General features: G+C 43.5%; 2 protein-coding genes across 2 annotated transcripts in view; both read left to right on the top strand.

Annotated features, from left to right (window-relative positions):
- The first annotated feature begins 89 nt into the window (after nucleotides 1–89).
- LOC146492700 (uncharacterized) lies at nucleotides 90–6135 on the top strand. The gene has a single exon (XM_085147912.1). It carries the CDS (start codon nucleotides 181–183, stop codon nucleotides 4330–4332), a length of 4152 nt encoding a protein of 1383 aa, XP_085004038.1. The 5' UTR covers nucleotides 90–180; the 3' UTR covers nucleotides 4333–6135.
- Nucleotides 6136–10884: 4749 nt separating this feature from the next.
- Nucleotides 10885–24983, top strand: part of dbpa (D site albumin promoter binding protein a) — a 48535-nt gene continuing 34436 nt past the window's right edge. Inside the window, exons 1-3 of the mRNA XM_085148201.1 lie at nucleotides 10885–11724; nucleotides 18185–18453; nucleotides 19952–20150. Of these exons, the coding sequence (XP_085004327.1) occupies nucleotides 11529–11724; nucleotides 18185–18453; nucleotides 19952–20150 (664 nt within the window). The 5' untranslated portion in view covers nucleotides 10885–11528. The remainder of the gene's footprint in view (nucleotides 11725–18184; nucleotides 18454–19951; nucleotides 20151–24983) is intronic.

Here is a 24983-nt window from a genome sequence, read left to right as displayed (position 1 = left end):
AGCGACACATTCATGTAAGGAAAATCAGGCTCTCGGTGGATTATCGTGGCCTGTTGGACGTTAGCAGGACTACTTGTGAAAATCAGACCGCCGCAGGTTTGATAAGGGCTCACTGCTGTTCCCAGCAGCTGCAAACGGGTTGTGCCACCCCTGAGTGCATTGTCACAGCTGCATTGGGAGATGTTTCAGTTCAGCAAGTACCCCATGGACATTTTAGAAATGCTGAGTGGACACCAAGCCCACCAGTTCAAAGGCCTTGGATTAGAACGACAACTGAGCCACCAACAGCAAGTGCAGCTGCAGCACCAGCAGCAGCTGCAACAACAACACCAACCCTGTGGTGACACATCTGGAAGCCTCTTGTCGGGCCTCGGCCTTGGGTCCCTCCAAACCTCACGGAGCAATGCTTTCGCAGACTCGTCATCATTGTTTGCCAAAATGAGTGCTCCTCCTCCATCCATCTCCCACCAGAGCCAGTCGTCCACGTCGTCTCACAGCTCCAGGAAGTCGAGTAAGATGAGCAGCAGTAGCAGCAGCAGCGGCAGCGGGAGCTCCTCGTCGGGGTACCCCCAGTTTCTGCGGCCTTTTCACCCTGCTGAGGCAGCGCTGGCTCAGGAGCAGCTCCACTCTGGGATGGGACGTTTCGACTTTGGTGGGAGCAGCAGTGGAGGAAGCGCAGGAGTCATTGGGGGCGTTGTCACACCTGCACCCCCGCCTCCCCCGCTCCATCCAGGTCTCTCTGTGCCCCAGCCCTCCTCTGGCCCTTCTTCCTCCTCACCCTCACCCTCCACCTCTGCTTCCGGCTCCAACAACCCCTCTGGTAGCACTGCGGTCCCCTTAGTTGGCCAGTCCGATCCTCGCAGTCTCCACCAGCAGTTCAGCTGCATGCTTGCTGCTAATCAGTACTTCCTGTCTGGTGTTCCCACCAGCAGCAGCCTAGAGCAGTTCCTCGTCCAGCAGGGCACTCACAACCACCTAGGTTTGGGCCTCGGGCAAGGCGCCTCAGAGTCAAACTCAGCACTGGCTGCTCCTCCTGCACTCCACTCCTCCCACAGCCACACAGCTCCACAGCCTCAGCAGCAACAGCAGCAACTCACCCCACACGCCTTATCTCATCCACACAGCCACACTCACCACCCGCACCCTCTTCACCCAGCCCCGCAGCCGGCCCCACTGGGCGGTTTTGATTTCCAAGGCATTCCTGTCCTCTCCTCTAACCAGATAGCATCGCTAATGCAGCAAGAGGCTGGCCTCCCCCTCCCGCTGCCCCTGCACCTGTCCCTCTCTAAAGATGATGGAGCAAAGTCTGTAGACAGCTCGTCTACGTCAGGATCGAGTGGGGGCAGCAGGAGAAAGAAGGCAATGGCGGGTTATCTGCCCCAGAGGAAAACGGACAGTAGCAGCCACAGTCACAGCAGCAGTAGTGTTAGCAACTGCCACAACAGCAGCTCGAGTGGGCACAGTCAGAGCTCCTCATCGGGCCTCGTAGGAGGAGGAGGGTCTGGGGGCGTCAGGCTAAGTGGAATCGGAAGTGAACCGCAGCATTCCTCTCTCCTCTCACCGTCCTCGCAGCAGCAACAGTCATCCTCCACTGTGTCCTCCTCCTCATCTGTTCCCACCTCCTCAAATCCCACCTCTGTGCTCGTTGCCAACGGAAACCAACAGCTGTCAAAATCCCAAGAAAATCATAACAGCATCTCATCAGGCCAGACAGAACCAGAACCCCTTTACCACTGTGGTGAGTGTGGTAAAACCTTCACCCACCTTTCAAGCCTACGAAGGCATCTCCGCAGCCACGGGTTGACACCAGAAAGCCAAAGCAGGAAGTCGGATTGTAACTCTCCCAGCCCGGAGAGGATATTCTGTTGCGGCGAGTGTGGGAAGAGATTTAAAAAGAGAGGTCACCTCATCCAGCACAGTGTCACCCATTCAGAAAACCGGCCTTTTGTCTGCAGCATCTGCCAAAAGTCCTTCAACCGTCGAGAGTCACTTACGAGACACGAGAAGATCCACGACGAGAAACCTTTCCGCTGCCCGGCGTGTGGGCGTTGTTTTCGTGAGAGCACCTCTCTCCTGAACCACGCCGCTTCAGGTGCTTGTGGCAAACCTCCACGCAGTTCAAAAAACAGGGCCAGCAGTGCAGGGAGCGCATCTTCCAACCCTAGCAGCAGCAAAATGGAAAGTAGAAGCGACAGCGTAGGGATTTCAAGCGATGGGGCAGCGATGGCCAGTGACAAATATGCAACAGATTATTCCAGAAATCGCTACCAGAGCCAGTCGTCCTACAACAGCAGCGGTGTCGACGACTACAGACGATCCCAGCCTTCATCTCTGTATCCCTCAGAAAGCACATTAGCCAATGAAATGACCAGCCAGACCCTCCGGAAGGCCCCTTTAGCCCCAACTCTTCACCCCCACCCACAAAGTCAGCAACATCACCACCACCATCAACAGCAACAACAGCCGCACCTTCCACTCTCTTCCCTATTGGATGATTCAGAAGATGAGGTCACCAGCAGTGCAATGTCAGCCATCGCTGCTGCAGCCGCCGCCTCGTGCGATATAAACACAGAAAGCCGGGAAGGAGAGAGGAGGGATATCATTGGAGGCCTATTGGGGGGGTTGGGGTTTGGTAACCTAGGCGGACCGTCATCCACCTCCACCCTGAATGGCTCCACCATGCCGCTGACCCACCCCAGCCAGCCGCACACAAAGCCCAGGAGGCCGCGGAAGCCCAGAGAGAAAAGGGATCCCAATACCATCGTCAGGAGGAGGAGGAGCCCAGCACCGCCAGGCGATGGATCGGAAAGGCCGTACGGATGTCAGATATGTGGCAAACGCTTCAGGAGGGCGGAGACTCTGAGGCGCCACAACCGTGTCCACACAGGGGAAAAGCCTCACGCGTGTGACGTCTGCGGCAAGATGTTCCGTGAGCCTTTCCACCTCACCAAGCATCTGACTGTACACTCGGGTCAAAAGAACTACAAGTGCAATCTTTGCGGGAAGATGTTCGCCTACGCTCAGAGCCTCGTGAGACACGGGAAGCTGCACAGAAGAGGAGAAATCGACAACCAGGGGAGGAGGATAAAAGGTGCTGCTGCCGCCATCAGCCAAGTCGCCAACACGGGGAACTCTGACTTCTTCTCCTCCTGCTCTCAAGGAGAAAAGTCTCCAACGTCTGGCACGCCATCACAGAGGCTTTACACCTGCACCGTTTGCTGGAAATCCTTCCGTCACTATTTCCACCTGACAGCACATCAGCAGACGGTCCATGGCGGCAGGGTGGGGCTGGAGAAGTCTTTTCGCTGTGAAGTGTGTGGCAAAGCCTTTGCTTATTCTAACAGCTTAGTGCGGCACAAGCTGTCTCAGCATGGCATCGACCGCAACGGTCAGCGCGTGAATCAGAACCAACCCTCTGGATACTCCCCGCTCTTCTACGATTCTAATTCAGCTCCCAACTACGCTGCTTCCTCCCACATGCCACAGGGGGCATCCGGACAACAACCAAACCCACAACAACAACAACAACAACCGCCGCCGCCGCCACCACCTCCTCCTCCTCCGCCGCCCCCACCACAACAGCAGCAGCAGCAACAACAGCAGCAACACCCGCACCCTTTTTACTACCGCCCAAAAAACTACCAAAAGCGTCATGGGCAGACAAGAAAGCACCGGAAGAAAAAACGGCGAGTAGTGATCCACAGCATCATGAGGGACGGAAAGCTGGTGGGCGTGCCCCTGAGTAAAGACACGCGCAGGAAGCTGATGATTCTGAGAAAGAAGAGGGGCAGACTACAGGCTCAGCTCAACAAAAAAAAGCTGCTGGCACAGTTGAGGATAAAGGGCAGCGTAATGAAGGTGAAGTCATGGTGCGGTGGCGCCGTCAGGGTCACGGGGCTTACATCGATGGACGTCCCCATCAAACGCTTCCCCTGCCCCATCTGCCCAAGCACCATGTACGCCAAGCAGGGTTCTCTGCTGGTCCATCACGCCATTAGGCACCCACCTAGGAACTCAGGCCGCCACGCCCGTCTGCGGTGCCAGGTGTGTGGGAGGCGCACCAGTTCGTTATACAAAGCCTTGAAACACAGGGGCCAGCATCTTAAACAAGCTGCATTCCAATGCCACAAATGCCGACACAGTTTTTGGAACCCGCGGCTACTCGCCCGCCACAAGTTCTGCTGCCGGGCGGCGACCACCAGCAGTGGGGGTGGGAGCTGGGGACTGATGAGATCTCCATCGTCAGATGATGAACATTCACCAGTCCAGCTGCCAGTCCCAGGTCTGGTCCAGCCTGAGAGATCAACGGTTCTGACTGACTACAGTCAGTAAACAGTTGTTGTTGTTTTTTTTAGATTAGATTGTTTTTGATGTTTATTTTTTTTAAATAATCCAAGAAGCAAGCAAGAGCTAGCAAGTTTTTAACAAAAAAGAAAAAAAAAAGGTGGAAGTATGGGGTTTAGTGTAACTACAGTAATAACCTCGAGCCTTCCTCCTGTGTACAATCCTAACTTAACACAGCAACGGTGGTCGATAAATTAAAGTGGACTTCAAAAGGCCCAAAATCAGAACCACCATCACAGGCTACTTCCTCTTCCCCAAAGGTGAAGGAACTCAAGACCACATGACTTTAGTAGCATCTGTTATTAAAAACAGATTTGGCTTCCTGTCCATCATGTTTCTGTTTTTTTTTGTTTGTTTGTTTGTTTTAAATCCCCGGTCAGCAGTGTTTGGGCATAAATGTGGATTGGATGCTGTTTGTAGAGGGGGATGTATCTCCGGTAGTAGGGATGCACCGATATTAAACAATTTGACCAAAAGAAATGCAGATTTATACCTATATATTTTAGTGTTTATTTTTATTTATTGCACAGCTCAACTATGAAACAAAAGTTGCTTTTTATTTTTTATTTTTTCCCCTGTAATTATGTTCTGCCAGGTTTGACCACCAGGGGGCACAGTTTTATCGGTTGGTGTTTTCAGTTGTTAACTTTTGATATTTTCTCAAGTGGAGGTTTGGGTGGATGTTTGTAATGAGTTGCCAGGTTACACGGACTCACTGCACCATCTTGTGGCGATAGATGAAAGTACTAAAAGCCACTTTAATAACTTTAAGTGGCTTTTAGATATAAAATCTTTTAGATATACAATCACTTTTTTATTTATTACATTTTGGAAAGTTTCAAATTGTTTTTCCAACAGAGATTTGCATAAAGTTCCGTTAAAGTCTTCTGTTCTTCATCACACTCAGCCAGCACAAAAGTAACACAACACACAAATATCAGTAAATGCCTTCTTGTGTACTGATATCCCTCCAAATATCGGTGCATCTCTATTTTTTTTATTTCTAGTTTGCGTTCACATTATTCACCGGTAAACAGTAGCGTCTCTGTCTCTTGGTCTGTCTTTATTTGTTGCCCCCGTGGAAAAACTCTTTTTATACTGAGATGAAATTTGCCCTCAAGATAAATTTATCTTTAATGGAAAAAAAGAAATCCGGATGTGACACTATTTTGTCATTTTTAATGAGCTTCTTAGGACAATAAAGGGTTTGTTTGTCTAAAGAAACTGAAGGGAGACAGTTGGGACAAACAAAGTGTTGATCTTGTTTTTAATGTACACTACTTTATGATGTTTTTGAAGAAGCGTGAACAGAGAGTGAGAACAGGAGCTGTTTGTGTGGCAGGATTTGAAAAGGAAGAAGAGAAATAACCGGAGTGTACTGTACAATTCGTATTATATTTTATTATATATTGATTATTTGCTGTTTTTTTTTTTTTTTTTTTACACCGAGTATCATTTCTTTTATCATTGTTGCTAATGTTTGGGTGGGAGGGAACGAGTCAGGGTCTGTCTTTGTAAAACAGCGGGATGAGTATATGTATCGATGTGATATCCTCCCCCCTCCTCCTCGAGCCCCCTTTTACCTGCTCCCTCATTGCCACACTTGATGCCCCGTTTTTGTAACAGAAGCGTGTACACATAGTTCATTACTTAGGTCCTGTCCAGATGTGTGTTTTCTTTTACCTGTAAAACTAAAACATGTAATATTATTACTAAATTACTATCCTTTTCATTGCCTAAAAGTGAGTTGTTGAAAACCCTCAAATCGAATAAAAAAATCTGAAACATTGATTGTTGTCTTAAATCTTCTGTTTCATACACTCATCTCTTTTTAGTTCAGTGACATGTTATAGGATGTATATTTTAAATGTTCCTGAAATGTTGGTTAATTTGATAGTAAATGGAGCATAAAGGAAAGTGCATCATTTTACATGCTTAACTGATCTCCCTCACATGACAACATTGTACTGATAAAACTGAGCTTTCAACAAGTTTACCTGCAGTTGAGTCCAAATGAAGTTGGAGAGATGTGGATAGCATTGAGGAAACGTTAGTTAAATGGAAATTAAATTTAAAAAGACATCCATTGCCATGGTTTCTCCCAAAACATGACAATGGTGTTTTAATTAGTCACATCTTTGAACCATGAAGTCCACAACTGAAAACATAGGCTGTATCCCAATTCAGGGTCTGCAGCCTTAAAGGCCGCATTTTAAGGCCGATTACGTCACCGCAACGAGACGAAGGCGGTCCCAATTCAAAGGCTGCTCGATATGCGGCCCTCAAATGCGTCCTTCATTTCCCTGAATTTTAAGGACGTGGCGGTGTAGACTTCGTGGCCCAACATATCCCAGAATGCATAGCGCAGCGGTGGGTGTGGATAATTTTGCAGAAAAAAACGGCGGATGAGGCGCGCCCGAAGAGTAAACTTTAAGTAAGTACTGAATATTATGTCACTTATTTATGTGCAAATGTTTACTAACGAAGAACATTAAAACATTACTGTTGGCCACATGTCGTCAAAGTTATGTGACATTAGTGACATTTGTACTAACTTGGTTTTTAAGCCTTTACTTTAAAATATACGCCGTTCAATAGCTGAGCTTAATCTTACAGAGAATGATCAAAGCTCATGTAGAAACAAACAAACAAATGAACAAAAGATTTTCTCCTTCATTTCTGTCAAACAAAGCTGTATGAAACGTTTCCAGCTGTTAGTATCATGGTTGCTAGGCAACCTGGGCAGCGCAACGGAGGCTAGACCGTCCCATTTCACAAGCCTCGCACTTCCGGCCTTAGCGGTCTTTAAGTACGCGGCCCTTGAGGATCGTTGAGGCTGCGTACTTTAAGGCTGCAGACCCTGAATTGGGATACAGCCATACACTCTGAAGCCACTTCATTAGTTGCACTGTTACTGTACTGGGCTGGACCCTTGTTTTGCCTTCAGAACTGCCTTAATTCTTCATGGCACAGCCATTAAACCTCTCAGATATAACCCTAACCCCACGCTCAAGGTCCAGCATAGGACTTAAGTGGGCGTCCATCATGTTTCTCGCACAAAGACAAAAAAAACTTCCATCCCCTCAAAGTTTGTTTTAGACAATTAGCGGATTAAGGATATTTTTATCCACACTTTCTTCCTGCAGGGACCGTGAAGTGGTCTCTCTCTCATGCTGCCTGTGAGAAAACACTATGAAAACAGCCTGGCACCCGACTCACATGCAGCTGCGACAAAGCCAGCCGACAGGTAAGACAGGTGTGCTCTTTCACGCACACTCAGCTGATCTTCCCACTCGCAAATTCTCTGCATATCACAAAATCTTAGAATGAATTATTAGGTGTAAACCCTTAAAAAAAACACCAGTGGGAAGCGGGGTGTTTTTTAAAGTTGTTGCAATACCAACAACCAGTCACTAGATGGCAGCATTTAAATATCCTTTAAAACATGGCTGAGTCCCAAGTGTTGGAGGAAGGGATGAGGGGAAAATAATTTCGATTCGAAACGCCTCATGAAACTCAGATCACACATTAGTGGAGTCAAGCTGTTGTTTCACACTTTTTGCTGATCCGTGCCAGTGTGCACGCACTCAGCTGCTCTGTGTGTGTCTGTGTGTGTGTGTGTGAGGCAGATTATTTTGGCTTCTTACTATTCACACATTCCTGTCATGTATGTGTAACATCACTATATCATCATAACAGAAGATGTGTACGAGCTTCCAGGAACCATGAATGACAGCAGCAGAAGTCACGTTTTAAACCAGTTGCTTCTTTCCTTCATTTACAAGATGTTGTAATTATGACTTCTGCTCATTTGGTTTGCAATGATAGCGCATGGCTAACATTTAAACAGAAATGACTTTGTTTTAGAAGACAAAATGAATGACACCAGTATTTTGAGATATGTTTCACATCGAAAAGAGCTCTTTAATAGCAATAATAGTATTATTATAGCCTGCTTTTATGTGGTTTATTATAGTAATTTAATGCTTGCCAAAACACTTGGCATTTGGTTCGCAATGACAGGGTATGATAACATTTAAACAGAAATGACTTTGTTTTAGAAGATTTTGATATTTTGAGATATGTTTCACATCAAAAAGAGCTCTTTAATAGCAATAATAGTATTATTATAGACTGCTTTTATGTAGTTTATTATAGTGATTTAATGTTGCCAAAACACTTGGGTTATTTTCCAAATGCCAAAATCACACATATGATTTTTTTAATTGTTATGTGTCTGCTAAATTGACTTTTGCCTGGATAAAAAAAGAAGATGATAATAAAAATGTTTTTGTTTCTTTCACACTAAAGACAGGAAGCCAAGCTGGAGGTGGTATCTTAAGTGGAGTAAAGAACAAGTTAGGTTTAGAGGTTTGGAGACAAAGTTAGTGAAGTGAGTCTGAGATGGTTCGGACATGTGCAGAGGAGAGATAGTGGAAATACTGGACAACAAGGTGTTGACAAAGACCACAGAGGAGGTTCATGGATCTAGTGAAGGAGGACATGCAGATGGGCTGGTGTGACAGAGAACTATAGGGGTGGGGTGAGATAGAGACACATGATCGAAGAATTCATACAGACTGGTATGAAATCCACTGATGTAGATTTAGAACTCAACTTTATCTGTCTGGTAACATAGGAAAAAAGTTCAAACATGTAACTAAAAAGCATACAAAACACTCAAAATATGACGGAAATATTAATAATTAATAATTAGCAAAAATACTTCATTGTAGTAAAAATCACTGAAATGCTAAAAATGGGTTTAAAGTGTAAACAAAATTAAGAGCTTTTGGATCATTTATTGTTTATCCGTTTTATTAACGTTGTCTTTGTTTTATGAAGTCCTTGCTGTATTTTTTGTTTACGTTGCCTTAGTTTGACTGTGCCTTCGAAACATTTACGATGAAAAGGTAAATATGATCTTTAATGGAGCCTTCGGAAGTGAAACATAAACACCCCCCTCCTTCTCTCCAACCGTGCTCTCACGCGGCCATAGCATGGGGAAATCTGTGGGCGGAGACTGTGACCTATTTTTAGCCAATAGAGCGCTGAGAGCCGCAGCGAGTGACCTAGATTCAGCCAATCGCAGCGCTGCACAGTCGCCGGTAGGCAACAGTCGGCGCGTGCCGGGTCCATGTGCTTGTTGTTGAGAGCGCGAGAGTCAGATAGGGACATCCAACAGGGAGAAAACAGACGAGGCGCTGCTCCTCGGGTGGTTTTATCAGATTTGAGACGATTTAATGACTTTTATTCTATTATTTTGAAGCCTCGCAGCAAACAGTTTATGTATGAGTTAAAACATACTCACAATATTCAAGGAAACAGTTATAAATTAATGGTTTCAGTGTACTGCCAGTATAATAGGGCGGCCCTTTATTTAAGTGTCTCTTTTGTTAAAAAGAATAGCGTGTATATGTTTTTAGTGTGGAGTAAATGGTAAGACCGTTTGTGTTTGTTCGCGTTTGAACTCGGGGTAAAAGTAATCGTATTTTCCCTTATTGCTCAGATAAGGAAGTGGAAAAGGTAAACATCCTGACGTTTCAGGAGCTGCATCTCATTTTGGTACACACACACACGCGGCGGGCTCTGCCTTCGCTGTTTAAGTGACAGCGTGAGAGAAGAGGGGCGGGGCGAGGCGTGTTCAAGGGCCATCCAGGAATTATCTTATGCGGCCGCTATTGGCTGAAACTTCATGGAGGCGTCACGTTTCAGTGTCAATGTGTGTTGCATTCACGAGAAGCGGTAGCGTTTTAGTAATTTTGTTATTTTACATTTTTATAACATTTTCTTATTCTTTTTATTAAATAAATGTTATTTTGCTTAATTTTTAAATACAATTTACCATATTTTTATCTGTTGTTTTCATACTTGTATGAACTTTAACATATTTTCTTCCATAACAGTTTATTTTATATTATATTTTCTAGCTGCCATCGTTTTAGCTTCTGTTTTATTTTATCCATTTACATTGTTAGGCCTTTATGTTTTATGTTTGCACTTTAACTTGATTGTTTTGCGTTTTCCCCCTTTTTTTGGTTTATTTTGTTCAGCTTGAATCTAACATGTATTGTAAGCTGATACCAAAATAATATAATTTATCCTTGAGCTGCATCCTTGCTTTTTAACATTTTTAACATTGTGTGATCGTTTAATCAGAAACATTTTCAACATTTCTTAATTAGTAACCACATTAACTGTCAGTCATAGACATTCATTTAATTTCTTGACTGCGGTCCCTGGTCAATAGTTTTTTGTTTGTGGACGACCAGAAGGACCTCTATTGTACATAGGGATGTCAACATCAGGTACGGGACTTATTTTTTGTCATGAGATTAAACGTTTTGTTCAGTTTCCCTGAAAAAAACAAAGGAGAAAGAGCAAAATAATTTGAAGTTCACATTTACCAAATTTTAAACCAGACATAAATGCAGCACCGAGACTCTGAGTACACGGGAAGGAGAGGCGTGGTCAATTGGGCTGTGTGGGCGTTGCCGCTGTATGCAAACGATCCACGCCCCCAAGCGCCTTTCCCCGTGAGCGGTGACGTCACACGAGCGGCCCGTGTTGGTTCCAGCTGACTGGCAGAGAGGGAGAGAGAGGAAAATAAGAGCCATCAGCCCCATCTATCCGTCTCTCATACTACTGGATATTATTATTTTTTCCGGGGGATCTCTTTATTTCCGTCATCTTGTCATTTTTTCGCCCCTCTTTTTGTTCTTCGCTCTTTTCTGTCTTGGAGACTTCCCACCGCCGCGACTCGACTGTGCTCCGCTGTTTCTACTGCCTTTATTTCTGCTCTCTTAATATTGTTTATAGCTCCCTCCGGACTCACCGAGCGATCGACCGACCAACTAACCGACTGACAGCTACTCCTGGAGGATGAATTAGACTCGGTCAACATGGTGCCATTTTGGATATAAATCCTCCCTCTTTTCTTCTTTTTTGTTTCGGTTTTTTTCCTTTCGCATATTTTCTTGCATGGGACTGGCGACTATCAGGTGGACACCGTGAGCGCACACGCGTCACCTGTCCGCGCACCTTTTGAAGGCGCGCACGTCAATTAGCATCACTAAGTGGATTATTTTGATCTTACGGTCTCTTGCAGGTTGCCCCACTCCACTTCCTCCTCCCCTCACCTCCTCCTGTCCTCCTCCTCCTCCTCTTATTCCCCCCGAGAAGTTATGTCAAGGCCTCTCACCCAGCTCCTACCACCGGATCTCCCTGCCGGGGCCACAAGCCCCCAGTTTGGGGCCAGCAACCCGGCTGGAAGTGGCCCCCAAGGTGGACACCTGACCTCTATGACCAACCTGAAGTCTCTGCTTCAGGTGCCAATCAAGGCAGACCAGAGAGGCCCCAAGGACTGTTGCGAGATGAAAGGTGAGTGTGGGCACGTGTACGCTTTTCCGCGCGTGTGAGTAAGCGATCCAATAGGAACAAACTCCTTAAAGGGCCACTAAGGAAATACCTCAGCCGTACAGAGGCCAATTTCATTGTATTGCAAGCGCAGTATAGGCCTGTATTATGTCTGTGTGATGCATGTAGGAAATGTCCACATTAAGTGCACTAAAGGAGAGTAAAGATAAACTTTATTTACAAAGCTTTTCTCAAACATTTGCAAAATTTATCTGTAAATTTGCGATTAAGGACTTATTGGGCCACGTTTTCAATCCTTTTACTTAACTGAAAAAGCCAGATTTGGTTTTTGTTCCCCACATTTTCATATGTGGAAAAATGGCTGCTTGATTTTAAGCTGATTATATTAGGGTTTTGGACACATTACCAGCTGCTGTCATGAGGATTAACAAAGAAGAAGAAGATAATTAAGAGACATTGAAAGAAATAAAGGGCTGCAGCTCTGATTTGAAAAACAAACAATAAACAGTAGCTTATATTCTTTGCAGAAATGTCACAGGGATTATTCATGAGCGTGTGAACGTGTGTGTGCATGTGACTGAGTGGGTAGGTGTGATTGTAAAACACAGAAGAGGCCCTGCTTATCCAACACACACTCACATGGACATTGTTTTCTTTGCAAGCTTTCCTCCTTCTGCCCTGCTGCATTTTTATATTAAACACTTCCCTTTTGCATTTGGTGGCGGTGAAGTGAAATGATCTAGAAGAGGAGGAGGAGGAGGAGGAAGAGGAGGAGGGAAGAAGAGGGTGTAAAAAAAGAAACACAATCTGGAGTGGATGCCATCAAAAAATCCAGCCAAAGCAGCAGAAGCAGCAGTCGTTTGGTTTGTTTAAATAAAGGTTACTGAGTGGGATTGAATTATTTCCCATCCTCCAGCTGCCACAACAAATATTAACCAGCCTGCTTCTCCTTCCTCTCTCTTGCTGTGGGGATATTATAACTCCCAGTCAGCTGCTGTCACACGCACACTTGCGAGGCAGCGATTTGCATTGATTCTCTTCCGCTAAGCAACAGCGAATTAAGTTAAAGCTCAATTAAAACACATTTATTTAACATGAAGCGATAAAAAAACGTGTCCTCACAAGAACAGAAGGTTGTCAAGAGTCAGTGCCTCATGAGTGTAGATACAACTGAACACACACATTCACAGAGGGGGTCGGGGAGGGCAAAGGAATGGCATGTTGTTGGCCCCTGGTGGCTTTTTGGTGCCACTACAGCTCCTTTCTGTGGAGCAGGAAGAGGAGGAGGAGATGATGGTGAACACAGTTGACAGTCTCTCCATGGAGTCAGAAAGCAGCTCAGTACAGTATCCTCCTAATGAGAGGAGAGGCATTCAGGGGCATAAAGAAGATGTTTTTGCCCCTGATTTAGCTGCTGTTCCCCTTCCACAATGCAGCCCTTTGCCTTGCTGCTGTGTTTTTCTCCCCCCTGGCTAGCTTTGTTTGACGCCTTCACAAACACCCACTCTATCTAGCACATCTCCCTCCCTCTCTCGCTCTCTGTATTGCACGTCTTTGAGTTTTCCCTCTCACACTTTCCTGTCTTGCTCTCTTCTCGTCTTCCACTCGCTTCACAACAGCGGTCCCTCCGCTGATTTACATTTTCTCAGGTTTTTGTCTCCCTTCCTCTCCGTCTTCATCTTTTACTCTCATCACCCAGACTTATTTTCTTTTCCAAAGCCATTTATTTGCATCCCTCTCCTCTTCCTCCCCGTGTAAATCTCTTTCACTCTCTTCTTTTTGCACATCTCACTCCTATTTGCATGGATCATCTCTTCTTCCAAGCCTCCGCTGCCACGTTTCCTCTCCTCTCTGCTGTGCTGCGGGTCAGTTCGCAGTCTGTCAGATTTTAATGACTCGTCCACTTGAGTTCAAAGTGTCACTTTGATTAAGCTGTGTCACTTCCACTTATTCCTCCCATCCCTTCGCCCTCTGGTCCTCCTCACGCTGCTTTACAGAAAAGGGATTTCCCCATGTCTTTTAATGACTTTGCCCTCTGTTGCTTTTAGATTATCTTTTCATTTTCCTTTGCACTTGAATGACTTCACTTAAGCTCCTGTGATATCTTAGAAGTGTCTGCTCGACACTGCGGCTAGTTTGACTCAGCTGAACTGAGTATATACTTGAGAGTACACCATGTTTATTTTAATGCAAGAAAAAGATCTGCTGCTACCACCTTTATGTGTTTTTGCAATGCTTTCATGTGCTAGATACCGTCTGTCACAAAGCCTGATAGTCACTGCAAACCTTAAAGCTTATGCATCGTTGCATATTGTATGGACTGCTTTGCCCTTTGATAGACTTAACCACTTGTATTTCTTATTAGGAAGCTCTCGGCCTGCTCCAATCTCACTTACTGACCTACATCTGTCAAAAAAGTATAAGAAGTCATTGACTTTGAACCCAAGGCTTTTTTTCTTTTGTCTGTCCCTAAAGCTTGGATTAGATTTGGAAAAAGGACGTTCCAATTTGCGTCTCCGTCGGCTTTAGATCAGTTGCAAAATCAACTAACTGTAAAGGAGCTGGAAAAATTTAAGGTCACTTTAAGTGACCTGGAGGCATTTAGGCCGGATTCTCATTTATTGTGAATGACAATATGTACCGCCAAATAGAATTGTGAGTCCTTTCCTTCATGCTGGTCGCCCTGAAAAGTTGAGAAAAGTTCAACTTTGCAATTACCGACACCACTGCTACCAGTCACATCCATCCATTCATCTCATTTTCTTAACCGCTTATCCACTTCAGGGTTGTGCTGGCATGCAGCCTATCCCAACTGTCACAGGGCGTGAGGCAGGGTACACTGTGGACAAGTCACCAGACTATCACAGGGCTAACACACACAGACTAGTCAAATCAGGTCAAGTAAATATACAGAGAGAGTGAGGTGGCTGCTTTTGCAGTTTGGCATCAACACGTTGGAGAAATCGATCGTTGTGGTGAATGATCAGCCCGCTATCTACGAACAAATTTCACCACAGGCAGGCCGATGAAAACTCTCTTAGCTTGCCTTGTTAGCGATTGGTTGTTGTTGCTATGGTGATTGCACCACCAAACGTAAGGAATAGCCATAAATCAGGCTGCAAATGTTCCACCTGAACTTCATTTATTTGTCTTCTTCTTCTTAAGTTTATTTTGCATCTCTCTGTTTTTGCTCTTTTTATTTTAATATCATGAACATTAGCTTCGAAGCATCTTAAACTACAGAACCAAACAGTCTCCACAAAGCTAAGATTGTGAGTTTTGTGCTCTGGTTGTGGCTAAACTTACAACACTGGCAGCCAGATGATTAAGATCCTGCCAGAGACAGATTATTTTCTACTCCTCCCACCTTCTGAGTACCTATCTGTCCATCCACTGCTGTGATCTCTCACGTCTTTATATACTTTAATCCGTTTAAATATAAGTTTCCAGCCTCACTGATACTCTCCCCAGCCTCTCACTTTTCTTCACAACTCACAGTCTGTCTCTGTGTCGTTCCAGCCCTGTTAAATATGCTCTTTTAGTGCTGTTTTATGGGGCTTTATTCTTCTTCTTTATTCTTTTGGCAATGTAATCCTTTTGAACAATATAACCAAAGGAGCAGAGTACAAAGCTATCATTGTCTATATTTCCATGAAGTGCTTCCCTTTATTTTCTGTTCTTTTAACAATCCCTTTTTTCGGGTGATGGTTTATTGATGGTTAGTCTTTCCATTGGACTTTCATGATGAGGTCAGAGTGCAAGGTCGCTCAATTTATTTAGAGGTGCCTTTTAATGATTGTGGCTAAGTGCTTTATAGGGTGATAAGGACATGTGTGCCAGGCAGTGTCCACAAGCCTTTGTTGGGTCTTTGTTGGCTTGTGCGGCTTCTCTTTTTAAAATTATTTTCATGCTTTGTGAAGTAAAAGTCACGTCAGTCTGATCCTCTTTGAGCTGCAGTGAGCTGAACTGCACACGAAACCAACCTCAGGCTGTATATCGATCAGATGTTACTTCAAATTCTCAAAGTATTCTTTTGAAATAAGCATGAAGCCATTGCTTTGTAGCTGACGGCAGGTCACCAGTGGTGTAGGTGATACTATCGTGTGTTTTTCAGTCATATCAACTTTATCTTTCGCTCCCAGACATTGACATTCAGTGATACATCCATGCTAGTCTTTTCCTGTGTGGACACCCCTTAATGCTACCTGCATCCATGTTAAACTGTTTAGGATGCAGTGTTCAGCTCAGGATAAGCGATTCTTATCTTAAAGAAACCATTCTGATGTTTCCTCAGAAGCTGCCAGCTGGAGCACGTGACATTGTTGCTCTGAACTGGATGATACCACTGATGGTAGAGAGACGGGAGGTTGACGGTGGTAAATAAAGTAAAAGTCTTTAAACCAGGAAACCGTGGGTGGTGTTAGGGATTTTTGCATTTTGCACTGTTTTGGTTGGTTTTCTGCTTACTTTTGCTGTCACTTGTGTTTGATTAACCTCTTAACATCCATTTGATCACCAGCAGTGTTGGGGAGTAACGGAATACATGTACCGCCGTTACGTATTTAAAATACAAAATATGAGTAACTGTATTCCGTTACAGTTACCGTTTAAAAAGGTGGTATTTAGAATACAGTTACTTTGTTGAAATAAATGGATTACACGGCGGTACTTCCGTGTTTCATATTGTGGCGGGTCAGGACTGTTTGGGTTTTGTTTGACAGCTACGTTCTGTTGTTCCAGGCGGCAGCGTTACGGTTGCCATGGTTACATGGTGACTCTCTCTCTGCGTGTTTCCTGGGTGAGAGAGTGTTGTTGTTGTGCTAAGCTAATAGGCAGAATGCTACAGGTATAGCTCTAAAGAATGTAGCATCATGGGCAGTGTAGTCCGTGCTGCAGGGAGAATGGACTGCTGTACCCGTTATGTGTCTGTGAGCGAGGGAGGGAGAAAAAGGAAAAGTACGAGCTGTCATCGAGTAAAAACGGGAGCTGGAAGCATGTAAATATAATAATAACCACTGCAGCCAAGAAGAGAGCCTGACGAGCCCAGTTGTAAGTAAGCTATTAAGACTCGACTGTACACCGTGTTTTCCGCCAAAGCAATAAGTTCTGTTGGAGCAGCCTTTCAACGCCTCTCTCTGGCTCTGCTAGCAAAGTTGACCCAGACAACAGAGTTAAGCTAGTTTTCAGCTACGAGCCGACACAGAACCCACCGTATTAGCCAGAGGTCCCTTTACTACGGTTCGGAGCCGCGGACCTTCAGTAACAGTAATAAATCACAGCAATAGTACATTCATGTAGTTGTAAACAGCATGATAATATATTAAGTAATCCAAAGTATTCAGAATACGTTACTCTCATTGAGTAACGTAACGGAATACGTTACAGAATACATTTTGGGGCATGTATTCTGTAATCTGTAATGGAATACATTTTAAAAGTAACCTTCCCAACACTGATCACCAGTGACTTGGTTAGGGTTAAGTTCAGGCTCCCAGTGCTCCATCTATATGGATTTGTTTTTACCTCTTTTACCTCTCAGATGGAAATCATATAAAAGACGTTTAAATGCATGGAAGATAATGTTGTCTAGTTTCTGAAATTAGTCTTTAAAAACACGTAGCTGAAGTACAGCCTAACCCTACCCCTCAGTGGTTTGTCAGTGATACAGTGGCTGGCAGGAGGTTAACCTCGATTGTGTTTTGTGTTCTGGGAAGTTTCCTGGGTTTTGTTCGCAGACTTTTTGTAGTCCTATTGACCAGACATATTTGAGCAGGCTTTGGTTGTATGCATTTAAAAGGTCTATGTGGCGAACAAAAGAGGGCTGGTAATTACTGAATTGCATTGAATAGCCAATGCATGATGACGATTCAGTGTTTTTCTAAAGATTCATCTGCATTCACAAACAATGTCTGGCAGATAGAAATAGAAGATGTGGCCTGGACATCTGCTAGCGACAATGGAAATCCAGAAAATCTGTCAGATTCCCCCAAAGGAAAAACCAGTAGTTTCCCAGATTCTTGTTTGCTTACATTAAGGAACTGAAAGCAGCGTTTTAGGTTATGAACCTTCACAGCTGCACTAGTAAAAACGATGCTTAGGGGTCCTGAGCTCTGTTGCCATTGCTGAGTCATCATGGGAAGAACAAACGTATCTGTGCATCTGCAAAATAGCACATGCACAGATAAGTTTTTAGGTGTCTAATATATAGAGTCCTTTGTGATACAGATTCCACCAAAGGACTGCAATTGAACGACATAAATATGTGGATGAGAACTTCAGGGTTTTGTAGTTTGAGCCATTTTTGAAAGAAAACATTGAAAATGTTTGAACGAATATGAGTTATCGTTGCAAACACTTTAAAAAGAAGGATGAATGAGTTTCATTACTTTAGTCAGAGCAGACGAAACAACAGAACTAATGTTAGCAGCTTAATGGAAGATATCTCACCCTCTTCTCTCTTCAGACAAAGACAAGCCTCTGGACTCCGATGAAGACTCTCTGGGTGTCAGTGCCGGTGGAGCAAATGGGGCGGGAGGAACCCCGGGCTCCGGCGCACTGCGACCCAACTCACAGTCAGCCTTCCTGGGCCCGCTGCTGTGGGAGAGGACCCTGCCGTGTGATGGAGGCCTGTTCCAGCTGCAGTACATGGACCTGGAGGAATTCCTGACTGAGAATGGGATGGGGATGCACAGCAATGGGCCCAGCTCTGCTACTGCCCAGATCCCCTCGCAGGTAAAATAAAACCACATGTTTATGAATCATACCTCAATTTTACCAAACCAAAAGACGTTATAGTGGAAGAAGACAATTTAATGTTTATTCAGCACAGGTGTTAATGAAACAGTTGCAGGAACATCATCATTTCCTCAAGAGAAAACCTCAGATGAGTGCGCTAATGCTAAACTGTGCTAGTTTACCCGTTATCTGGCCAGTCATCGTTTAGTCTTCATCGTCACAAAAGGAGCTAGCTGATGCTTCAATGCTTGCAGTGCAGGAGTGTTTCCAGGATTTTTTAATAAGGTGGAAATGCTCTTGTTACAATGTGGCTTCAGTTTCAAGATAAACATTCTTAGCTCGCTGTAACCCTTCAGTGTTAATTTGTTGTCAGCAGCCAAGGTGGCAAATGGAGCAGTTCAGTCTGTCACTACTCTTATCATGATATATTTTTTTTACCTGAAAAACAACTTTGGTGTTCTGCAACTCATTCTGGTGGGAACTGCAGAGACTTGTGTTGACAAACTGAAATGACCTTCACTACGATCACTGGAAGTCAATTAACTGCAATTCAGTTTGTTTTTTTGGAGATTTCAACGGTTATGTTTTTTTTAAAACTACGTACGCTTTCCCGTTTATTTATTTTTTACCTACTCGCTGTGTTCGCTTGCAGTGCAGGCTCTGCATGCATTGCCGTCCACCTCTTCTTATTTGCATTTGCAGTCGTCTGAGCAGCAACCATGTTATAGCCACGGATTCACTAGCAGCTGCAGCTGCTCACAGCCAGCGGCTGCATCCAAAGGAGGAATGAGCGAAATAAAATACATCGTGTAAAGAGCGACATCATCTCTGCTTTCTGTGGCATCTGTAGAGCGTTTTTCTTAAACCTTGTAATATATTGTAACTCTACTGGAATAACATAGAAACAGTCCAACAGACTAGCAAGGAATGTAAAAATATTGAAATGCAATGTAAAAGTAGGAAAAGATCCTGCTGTGAGCCTTTGGACGCACTTTGTAATTCAGATAATTAATGAATATTTCAAATATGAAGCATGATTTTAAAGTTTAAATCATGCTGGCATGATGTAAGCGCACCTTTAACCTTTCTCTGCACAGCTTGCTAGCTGCTTAGTTTGCTGGCTAATGTCTATCGGTCCCATTGTTTTTTCTGAATTGTGAATAAGTCACGATCATAGGGCCATGCACTACACCGTGAGATTAATCTTTGGACCTTAAGCTAACCTTATACTGCCATCGCTCTGTTATAAGCTAACTATTTTAATTTGAAGAAATCCTTAAAGCACCAATGAGATTTCAAAAGAACCATTCCTGGACACTGCTGGAGCAGCACTGCGTGATTTATCATTGAAAATAGTTCTCATTCATCTCATCCTGTGTATTTGTGCAGCACCTCTGTTCATCTTCTATTTGACACAAGCTGTTTTAGCTCCTCCCGCTTTAAGCCAAATTTCTTCTGATTACAACTTCTGCTTTTGTTTGTGTTCTCCTCCCAGAGCTCCCAGTCCGCGGTGCCTAACCAGAGTTCTCAGTGTCCTCCCACCTCTCCTCCGCCCTGCTCCTCTTCTTCCTCCTCCATGTCCTCCTCATCCTCTTCTTCTTCACTGCTTGGACTGGAGACCGTCCAACCACAACCACAGCCGCCACCACCTCAACAGCAGCAAAGCATGATGGGAGGACCTGAGTGTCTACATGGTGAGTGATTGGGAATTTCAAAACAGTCCTTACATTTAGTTAATTCTTGTGTGAGAATTGTATGTTATTTATTTTTTATAGTGTGATGGTAAACTGAATATCTTGTGGTTTTGTTTGTTCTGGTCAGGCATAAAATAGACATTTGAAAGTTCTCAGTTGGTCCTTGGAAAGTAGTTTCTGTGACATTATTTAGCAAAATGAGCTACAAAGTTATTCACAGGCTCATCTATAACACATTTTTATTGAATGTGATGTTGCTGCTGAGCAGTTTTATACATTTTTGACCCATTAAAATGGGCATTATGGGAAATGAATATAATGCTTCCTGCTAGTTCATCCATGACTCCCGTCTGAAGTCTTTTTTAAGGTGGAGAAGTAAGTTAGTAGCTAAATTTGGGCAAGTTTGGTTAGCAAGCATCTATAAACTGTACTGGTGCAAACTGGGCTACCTACATTACACTAACAGGAGCTGTTCAGCCATGGCAGCCTATACCATGAAGCTCCTGGCAAACATTTATCATGATGTTAATGTCAGCTGTGCGCTTATTGAGTCAGACTTTTATGCACCTCACATCTCAGCACCCTGTAGCTCTGTAACTTTGAGGTCTGCCACTTCATGGCTGAGTTGTTGTGCTTCTAAATGCTTCCACTTTGCAATAATAGCACTACGAGTTGATCATTTATAATCTAGAAGGAAAGAAATGTTCACAAGCTGACTTGTTGTAACAGTGGAGTCTTATAGTGCCAGTTCAAATCCAGTGAGCTCGGCCGTTTCTTTCACAAATGTTTATAAAGGCAGATTGCATGGCTAGGTGCTCGATGTTATATACAGGTGTCAAAGGGAGTAAAATCACCGAAATTTAAAGCTACTAATTAGATATAATTAAGTTACTAATTATATTACTAATTAAGTAACATACAAATAACATACTATTATCTAATGAGCCACAGCTAGAGAGCAGAGTTCTTGAATCAGCTGTTGTGAAAAATTAACCAGATATCAAGTCATGTCATTTTGAAGATAATTGCATTAAAATGCTTCAAAAGGCATGACAAACTGTTCAGAGCTGCAGTTAAGGGTCAACCCTGTTAACTTAAAGGTTGAGTTATAAAACATTTCAACCCTTGTACAGTTGTTATGAAGGCCAAACACCATCCACAGACACTAAAAGCATTTTCCGCCTGGCTGCAAACATTTTTACTTCTGTTGTAAAGCAGGACTTTTTATCGTGGGTGGGCTCGCTTTGGAGCCTGCCTCAAGTGGCCACTAGAGGTATTGCAATTTTTGGCAAGGTGCTTGTTAATCCATTTAGCTCTTTTATTTTATTTTTAGTCTATTTAGCTTGTTAAAAAGGAGACTTTGTATCATTACCTCTGGATGGATGATTTTCATGACTAAGAAAGTCATATTTTATTTATTTATTTTTACCAATTTTTACAAATTAATATGTTGTCCAGAGGTTATTTACTTAACCTACCAGTCAAAATACTACTAACCAGAATGAGATTATAAGGGAAAATATTTAAAAATATATATTTTTAAGATCGTTAATCATTAAAAACATTCATAACAAAGTAAAAAATGAGCAAGCTTTTCTTTTTCTGCAGTGAGTTTAAAACATCTTCATGTGAGAAGGCAGCATTTGTGCTGCAACTAATGCCTTCAGACATATATGAAGCTGTATGTGCAAGAGGCCTCGATGTGATCTGGCACTAATGAGCACCGAGGCCCACAGTGCATTATATTAACTCGCACAACTCAAGCGTTCGGTGCCTCTAACAATAACCAGATCGGGATTCTCTCTAATTATATCTCAGCGCGATGAATGGCTGACACCCTGTTCTCTAGCCCTCCTCGGTTCTCTCCACCAGGCTGTTATCATCCGTTATATATTCATAATTTATTGTTTCCTCTCTCTGCTGCATTTGATGTGAACCAGAACTGCCAGAACATCAGAACAACCTTTCTGTCCATCTGTCTTTTTCTTTTTTTTCTCTTTCCTTTTTGAGATTTCCAAAGTCTGACAACTTCCAGTTTTGACTAATTGAAACCACAAAGCCGTTCTTTCTAACGCTGACCGTCATGTTTTTTGTCCCGCGAGCCATCCGGTGATTCATCACAGCTAATTTTGTGGTGATTTATTGACAACAGACCGCCGCATTCTTTGTAAACGTTCAGCCATTATACGATAATGATTGTATGAGCATGTTAAGTTAGATGTGTGGAGACGGAACAAGAGAGCCTCATTTTGTTTGTGTTATCTATGCTACAATTATTTTAGCATTTTTTTACTCATTTGTGAAGCTTCGGCTTGTCGTCAAAATGTCACCGGTTAGACAAAGAGCGACGCTGGGTGTAATCTGTGAGATCATAAATGAAGGCAAAAAGTGTTTGTCTTCGTCTTTGCATACAGCACCCTGTGGATTGGACGGTTTGCCACATCTGTACCTAAAAATATGCATAAATGCTCTTCTGCAAAGGCCAAGCACAGTCATATAACAATCTCTCATGTGTCTGCTGTATGAAGAAGACTTAAGACTTTAACTCAATGCGTTTATATCATATGCCAGCATAGTCTCTTTTTTTGCTCTTGCTCCGTAATCTAAAAGCTTTGTAGATGGGTATGAATATGACATATCACCAAACAGTTGTTTATTTGTACATCCAGATGATACAGAGCAGCATTAGCTTTCATTTGAAGATGCATTTCTGTGCACTGGATGAATGTAAGTCCACTACTCACTCTTCTTTTAGCTCCTCTGTGGTCTACAGCTCCTGGGGGGAAATATCTGCCTCTTTATCTGCTTAACTCCACTGTTTTCAAAAGCCATTTGTTCACAGCTTGCAGCTAGTTTTTTGTTTTTGTCTCTGCCTACAGTGGATGAAAACAGCTCTAATATTAGCTGTAACCACAGTAACGATGATTTAATAAACCAAAACAATAAGCTCAAAGATGCTAAAATGTTTTGTAGCTGAAACGCATGGTTATTATTTGCAGGTTCATCCCCTTCACATTACACATAATCCTCTGAACCAGTGTTTATGTTTAAAATCAAGCAGAACCTTTCAGAGCTAAAGATTCAGATGTGCAAATAACTGCAGTTCCTCTTTTGTCCACTTGAGGCTGACTGTAAAATCGACTTAGTCCCCATAGACTCCCATTTTAAAATGTCAGCAGAAACAAACCTGTTTACTACGGAGCCCCGCAGGGGACATGGGAGAAAAAAAAATTAAGACGGACTTTTGCGAGATCTCGCAAAACTAACTCGGGATCTTGCAAAAGTTTTGCGAGATCTCGCAAAACAAACTCGGGATCTCGCAAAACTTTTGCGAGATCTCGCAAAACAAACTTGGGATCTCGCAAAAGTTTTGCGAGATCTCGCAAACGTTTTAGCCGCATTCTTCGGACGCTGGCTCGAAGCCGACCGGGAGGTCGAGGCACGATGTGCCGGGAAAGCGGTGTTCCTCCCGGCTGTAGTAGGTCTCGACCTCCCGTTAGCTTCAAGCTAATGGGAAGAATGCGGCTAAAACTTTTGCGAGATCTCGCAAAAGTTTTGCGAGATCCCGAGTTTGTTTTGCGAGTACTCGCAAAAGTTTTGCGAGATCCCGAGTTAGTTTTGCGAGATCTCGCAAAACCTTTGCGAGATCTCGCAAAAGTCCGTCTTAATTTTTTTTTTCTCCCATGTCCCCTGCGGGGCTCCATAGTTTACAGCCTGCTTTAAAATGTAGCTGTGTATGTAAGATTTCCTCCTTCATTCTTGTACAGGTATTTTTTTTCTCAGTCACCAATTTGAACTTTGTTAAGGGTTTAAATAAGACGTTCTTGGATCATTGAAATGGTTCACTCGACCACATTTGTGGTGTTCGTGCCTTCTGGAGAATTTCAAATGCAATTGTCAGACAGATTATACAGCTTTTGGGGTGCTTAAGGGTATTTTCACACCAAATCAGTTGATGAGTTTGTAATTTTGTAGCTTTCTCACGGCTTCTTTTCATCCAGAGAAAACTACAAGCGAATTTCAAGTGAAAGAAAATGCGTCACTATGTGAGAATGTTGAGTCCACTTACTTGCTAGTTGTGTCTGGTGTGGGAGCAGCACACACAAACTCTGTGTTCTTGACTGGTGGATAACACAGAGACTTTATTTATCTGGACAATTTCATTCATTTTACAGGAAGTTGCTACATTTTACCCACACAGATGCAACGCTGCTTTTATTAGTTACAGCAGCGGAACATTAACCTTGTGGAGCTCATGAAAAGCTAAGCCACCATGATGGAATTTCAAAATCGTGACCTCTAGCTTCATAATCCTTGTCTTACCCTCCTGAACGATCTGCCCGGCACGCTGTTAGCATTAGCTGTTATCTTTTCACTCCACTCTCTTGTCCAAATACACTCAAAAACCAAGGTGGCTAAATGGATGGGGCTTTACAAACTTATAGCTAAGCACAGTGGCTATTTTTTAAAAAGCCCAGCCTTAAAAAAAACCTAGCTAACTACTGATGCACATGCACAACTACATAGGATGTCTGTGAAGGTTCTCAGTCATCCAGGTCATCGTAGTCAAAGGAGCTTGCAAAGAAAAGCGTCTGGACTTCTTTAAGTTACTTGAAACTTGTTCAAGTAACTTAAAGAAGTCCAGACGCTTTTCTTTGCAAGCTCCTTTAACTACATAGGATAAAAAAATGAAATGACCTTAACACTGAATGAGATTTGAAGCTGTCCAAACATGCCTGTTTATCCCTTTTCATGTTCTTCTGTGAATACACTCGCTGATTGCTTTTGTATTCGATACAAAGCGCAGAGAGTTAACTGGAGTGGAGGAAAAGG

The sequence above is a fragment of the Neolamprologus multifasciatus genome, chromosome 22, assembly GCF_963576455.1.
Source record: "Neolamprologus multifasciatus chromosome 22, fNeoMul1.2, whole genome shotgun sequence".
Lineage (NCBI taxonomy): Eukaryota > Metazoa > Chordata > Actinopteri > Cichliformes > Cichlidae > Neolamprologus > Neolamprologus multifasciatus.
The sequence above is the reverse complement of the archived record's forward strand: the minus strand, read 5'-3'. Positions and strand labels throughout refer to the sequence as shown.